The sequence below is a fragment of the Epinephelus moara genome, chromosome 23, assembly GCF_006386435.1.
Source record: "Epinephelus moara isolate mb chromosome 23, YSFRI_EMoa_1.0, whole genome shotgun sequence".
Classification (NCBI taxonomy): Eukaryota; Metazoa; Chordata; class Actinopteri; order Perciformes; family Serranidae; genus Epinephelus; species Epinephelus moara.
The window spans coordinates 722,703-728,609 of NC_065528.1; the positions used below are offsets into that span (position 1 = coordinate 722,703).

Sequence of the window (5,907 nt, forward strand, 5' to 3'; positions counted from 1 at the left end):
CTCTCCTGTGTTAAACACATGACTGCAGCCTGGAACCTCTCGTGTCATGACCTCTCCCGCTAAAGTTTCTTCAAATAAAGATGTATGTGTTAACCTAAGGGACACGTAGTATCATCTTACGTTTAAAATGCAACGTTACAAACTATCCGGATGGTTAAAATTGTAAAGTTTAACCGTTTTATTTTTTTAAATGGATAGTTAAAAAAACTGGTGTCTTTGGGAATTTACCTGTAACGCCGCTGCCATGTTCTTCTTCTTCTTCTCCTCTCGGTTTGAGTTATTGGTGGCAAGAGTGTCAAGAAATCGCGAATTTGCATTTTTGACCCTGTAGACTTGCTGTTGTACACGCCCAAGTCATGACACGAGAGGTCATGAGACGAGAGCCATGAGACGAGAGGCTCCAGTCTGCAGCCATACCCGTCTCGAGCTACAAGGCTTCAATCTGTCGACCACACTCAATCAGCTATTATTTTTAATTTCATCATAATTCTTGCAGTTACTAAAACGATGTTGCACTGGAAATTAAGCTTCTATTATTCAAACTTGACTCACCTTTACATCCTCCAGAGTTTTTTTTTAAATACATTTGCAGTACTGTAAATTGTTGAAATGTGTGCAGTTTAAATGTAAAATTAAACAATGTATTAAGACTTGCTTTGCTGGTTTTTAAATGGAGTATATCTGGTATGAATTTTAACAGTAACATGAACACCACCACACACTGCTGCAATCAATAATCTCTTCCAAAACTATTTTATTATATTATTTTAAAGGTTGAATGAAGTCTCTCGCTGTCTGGAAGAGGAGGAGGCGGCGGCAGCGGGAGTTGAATTAATGGAGCTCATCACAGTGTGCAGCTCCTCCTTTGTCTTGATCAGAATGTGCTCCCACTTCCTTAGCCTTGGAGGAAGAGGAGAGGTCATCAGGGTCAAACTGGATCATTTAATTGACGTGTTTTTCTTTCCATTACTACAAGAAATTTAAGGGACAGCAAGGAGGACTTCAGCCCACGGGTTCACGAAGAAGCTGGGGAGAATGAGACCAGTAACAGGTTCAAAACATCCCCTCCAGGTATCCTCACCGCTCTATGTCTACAAGTCCTGAGAAAAGTATAAAGATCAGCCTCCCTGCGTTCCATACTACCATACTATTTAGTATGCCAGAAAAAGAATTAGTGTGTCCCAATACATAGTATGTCAGATGCAGTATGCCAAAAGTACCAGGATGTTCTACTACATCCGGTCATATTTCGCAGTATGCATGTCAGCATGCTTCTTTGGCCATTCTGACCCACAATCCTTTGCGCAGCGGAAGTTACGTTGCACTTACTGAGCTGCGTGTACAACCAACGCCCACACTTCCTTTAATACATGGTTTATTTAATTTGAGATACTAAGACACTACATATTAGGACTGCAATGATCTGATTATATACTGTCACATATCATACAGTTTTGCAAGAACACAGTTACAACATTCAGCTTTATTGTGAACATTGATTATACTAATAATCAATGTTAGGGTTCAACTATGACTACAATATAGAAGATTCTACCAGTATAGGCAGTGGTGTAAGTGTGGTATAAATAATGAATGAATATGACTAAATATGAATACACTATGGGCTAGGTATGAGCAGTATAGACTAGTAAATATATAAATAGTAAAAGTCAAATACATATTAAGTAATGCAGTAAGAATGTGCAAGTATGTTACACTACAAATAAAAGTAATGTGAATGTAAGGCTGCTTCACGTGCAGACAGAATATAGTGCCAGCAGCTGCATAGCTGTAAATATATTTAACATCAAACATCTGCCAGCAACAGAGAGCTATGTGTGAAGGGGGTTAATATGCCTACTGGTGACTAGTTCAATAGACAGGTCACTAATAATAGGCTTGGGACTGTTTACGTGAACACATCAGTTTATTAGAAACAACAACATACATTACGACATAACAGCAACAGAGCTCTTCGGCACCTCCGACGGTATGCACGACTCTGGCGAGCTCGACGAGAGGAGATTTGCTGCATCTCCGAAGTACAACACAAAATATTCAAATGTGGCGCTACGGACGGCGGCGGAAGTGAGCAAGAGGGTCGGAGTTCAGGGAGGATGTGATGGCGGATGTAGTGTGTCCCAATAGTATGCATACTGCATGTATACTGCATACTACACTACATAGTTTTTAAGGGCAGCTGCAGTACATACTAAAAGTATATAGTAGAAGTATGCGATTTGGAACGCAGGGCGGATTTGGAAATCTCAGTTTTTGCATACATAATCAGTTTATCTATTTAACTTCTGTGCCGATGTTCGTCTGCCACAAACTCATGCGTGATGCCTGTTAGAGCTTTATCGTCCAGTTTATTTACACCTCCAGACTTTTATCTGCATCAGTCACGTGGGAATACACATACAACTATATGTCTGTGCTAATGGCAAAGATACGTCTTCGTAGAACTTTAATTTTTCTTGAAATTGAATAAAGCCAAACAATGTTTGCAGTTCATAACATAACCTAGTTTTTCAACGGCCGGCTCCCAAATGGCTCTTCATTTAGCATCACTCAGAGCCTTCTATTTTAGCCTAATTTAGCAATTACGAATGGTTTGTGTGTAGCAGGGGCGATTGCTCTGAGACAAAAAGGGAGGCTGAACTTCCCCTAAAATTTCATTAAAGAAATGGTCAAATATGCACTATTGAATTTACAATCGATTTAAAATAAGAATTTACATTGCATTAAGCGTGTGCTAGGATGCGTTTAACATCATGACTATGATGTTCAAACGTCAGCTGTTTATCACCAGTTTTCAAACGCGACCTCCCTGTCATACATTCTCGTGTCAGCATGGTGGATGCGGAGCCTCCAAGCATTCCTATGAGACAGTCATTGGATAAATGCAACAAAATCGGCACTTCCAGGGAGGCTCAGCTTGAGGTGTGTTTTGCTGTGGTTCTATGGCATGACTGTGGTTGAAAAACGGCTTCAATTAAATGTTCCTTTTATAAGTTACTGCCTCGCTACAATATGACAAATTTTATGATGTAAACTTAAAGTGAGCTTCCCCTGTCTGAAAGACCAGCAGCTGCCATTGGTGTGTAAGTAAACAATTTTTCATTCAGTGTTTTCATAAAAGCCTTATTTTTATGCCTTTTATTCAGTACAAAAAAACCCCAAAAAAACACAATTAGGCTACTATTAACATTTTAATTAAACGTTTAAATGAATAACTGAACACAGAACCACAGCAAACAAATCAGATGCTGTTTCTTTTTCGGTTTTTCCTCATTTCTTCACTTTTTCCAGACAGGCTTGCATTTATATCCGGTTTCTCTGTAGCTGTGTGTGTGCCTGGCCTGTATCACTACACTGGCTGTCTTTGGAGCGTCCTAGTCTGTCCTCGCATGTGATTGGCTGCATGGTTTGCCCATCAAAATTAAATCCCGCCCCCTTGAATCCTGAATCTTGAATCTTGCCTCCATGGTTTCTCAGCAGAGCTGAACAGGAGCCACTGGAGATTCGGCTCTCTCCGATGGTAGTCGGCTCTTCTCATTCGCTTCAAAAGAATCCGCTCTCAGAGCTGGCTCGTTCGCGAACGACACATCACTAGCATTACCAGACAGGACATCTGCCGTACTACAGGCAATACTCTAGTATTGTTTCAGATGCTTGTATGTGTTTGGTATGTCTAATATCCTTTTTAATATGTGGAAACAAGACTGTAATTAACATGTTTACACATGTATTATAAAATAAAGAAAAAATCTATTTTGCTATTTGAATATCTCAAAAGCAGCATTAGGCCTACAACCCATAAAAGTGATTTCAGCCCCTGTCTTGTGACCAACTAAAGTGTGATTTCTTCCGGTATTGTGACATCTCTCTGTCTAATGCTTGTGAGGAGAGTTTGGGTTCCTGGCTGGAGAGCCAGTTGGTGGCATTGGCCAAGTTGTCAGGAAACTACTTGCACCTTTGTAGATGCATCCTCTGGTTTTTGCCCATCTGTCGTGAACTGCTGTGGATTAAAAGTTGGCATTTTATATCCTGTGCTACTTTATCAATTTCCAAACTCTAACTCCCGTGACGAACCTCAAATACCCACTGTGTGTAAAATGACACAACATGTATGTATCATCTCAAGTAATTCATAATGTATCCTGTCAAGACTTCTCGGCATGTCTTTAGGTAGTTTTCATGTTTGTACATGCACAACACTGAACTGATTTGCTCAGCAGTTGAGTGGTAAGTTTGTGGTTTCTCGATTCAAAGAGTTTCGCTATCCTGCACATGATCTGAATCTTTGTATTTCCCAGGTAACTTTTACACTTTTTATATAGGCACAATTTGTGTATAAATTACTGGACATGGGTTGCATTCTAGTTCTTGAATGAAAAAAATCAATACAAATGTAGTCATGTGAAACAAGTTTATATAAAACTACCAAATGCTTCTGAAAGTGGATTTATATATCTCAACAGAGCATCAGCATCACTATGAATCATATTTAAGATTCAAGTGTTTTTCCTCTTGTCAGTTAAAAACGAAACATTCAAATCCTTAGAGAATCTTCCTAATTTAGTCCCACCAATGTCTGAGAAGGCCAACATTATGTCCTTTGAATGCGCACAACCGACCTGAATCCAATTGGTATACTTCAATTTTTGTTTGTTTGACATTGCAGGCTACTCATTGCCACAGCATATTTCTTATGAAGAACACTGGGGCCATGTGAGATTTTGACATGCGTTCTGTCAGTTCTGTCACTCATGTCTCCTGTAAACAGACACATTCCTTTGTGCTATTTGTTGCTGTAATGAACACTTCTTTTGGCAGACTGAGTGGAGGTTGAAAAAGTTTAATGACATCAAACCAGAGAAATGCCAGCTATATGCATATGACCAATATTATCAGTTTTTAAAACATCTATTTAAAAAATGCTTGGCAGAAAACATATCTATCTACAGTACAGTAAAAAAATTCAAAGTATAAAAATATATTACAAATCTGAAGTATTTACAAAGACAGCTTCTCTCTACATGTGTCTAACTGTCTACAGTTACACTTCTGTCAGTTAGTTTTCAGTCTAGTTGTGTTACCTAAAACAAGCAACCTCTCCCCTGTAAACTCAGCTCCTAATGCAGAAAACACTGATGGCCTCAGATGGCTATGACAAGTAAAGTCATTAAACTCCCAGCAGCATCCTCTGGGCTTTGGAAGAGGGGAGAAAGAACGAAGAGACAAAGGGAAAAGGAAACAATCTCCTCCTCAGGATTGGGTTAGCAGGAAGTGACAGTGGAGTTTCTCTGAAAGTGGTTAAAAGAACATCCTGTGGGAGAAAAAAATAAATTTTCTTATGGTGTTTTAAAGAAAAAAAAAAAAAAAAAGATATATATATGTATGTATGTATATTTATATATATATATATATATATACATACATATACACACACACACACACAGGGTCCGACATTAAGGTTTTTTCCTACTTGCCCTGCCTAAGAGGTTCTTTTTCTGGCTGTGTGGTGCATATTTTCGCTCATGACTTATATCTTACGTCAGCAGAAACGGTCAGCCAATGGAGCCAGCAGCACATAAAAAAGCAGCACACTGCAACTGGCCCCTCCGAGGACAGAAACAGGAGAGGAAATAGAGGATTACAGGCCTGGAATTAAGTCATTTTTAGGGCAAGGCCACTTTGGCCTTTGATAAATACAAATTTATTGGGGCATCACGGCCAAAATGTGGGGCACCAAGGCCAAAACCAATGGCGCAATAACAATATGTGCTCACTACATTGAATGAAGACAAAACAATATATGTGTTGAAAAACAGTACTGAGTTTATTAAAACTGGGTGTTTCTTGTTTTGATTCATGTCCCTTATTTTTTAAGTCTTTGAAATC

At 39.1% G+C, this 5,907-nt stretch overlaps 1 protein-coding gene across 1 annotated transcript in view; it reads right to left on the bottom strand.

Annotated features, from left to right (window-relative positions):
* Positions 1-4,845: 4,845 nt before the first annotated feature.
* Positions 4,846-5,907, bottom strand: part of aebp2 (AE binding protein 2) — a 46,912-nt gene continuing 45,850 nt past the window's right edge. Inside the window, exon 8 of the mRNA XM_050036083.1 lies at positions 4,846-5,332. Coding sequence (XP_049892040.1) covers positions 5,320-5,332 — 13 coding nt within the window. The 3' untranslated portion in view covers positions 4,846-5,319. The remainder of the gene's footprint in view (positions 5,333-5,907) is intronic.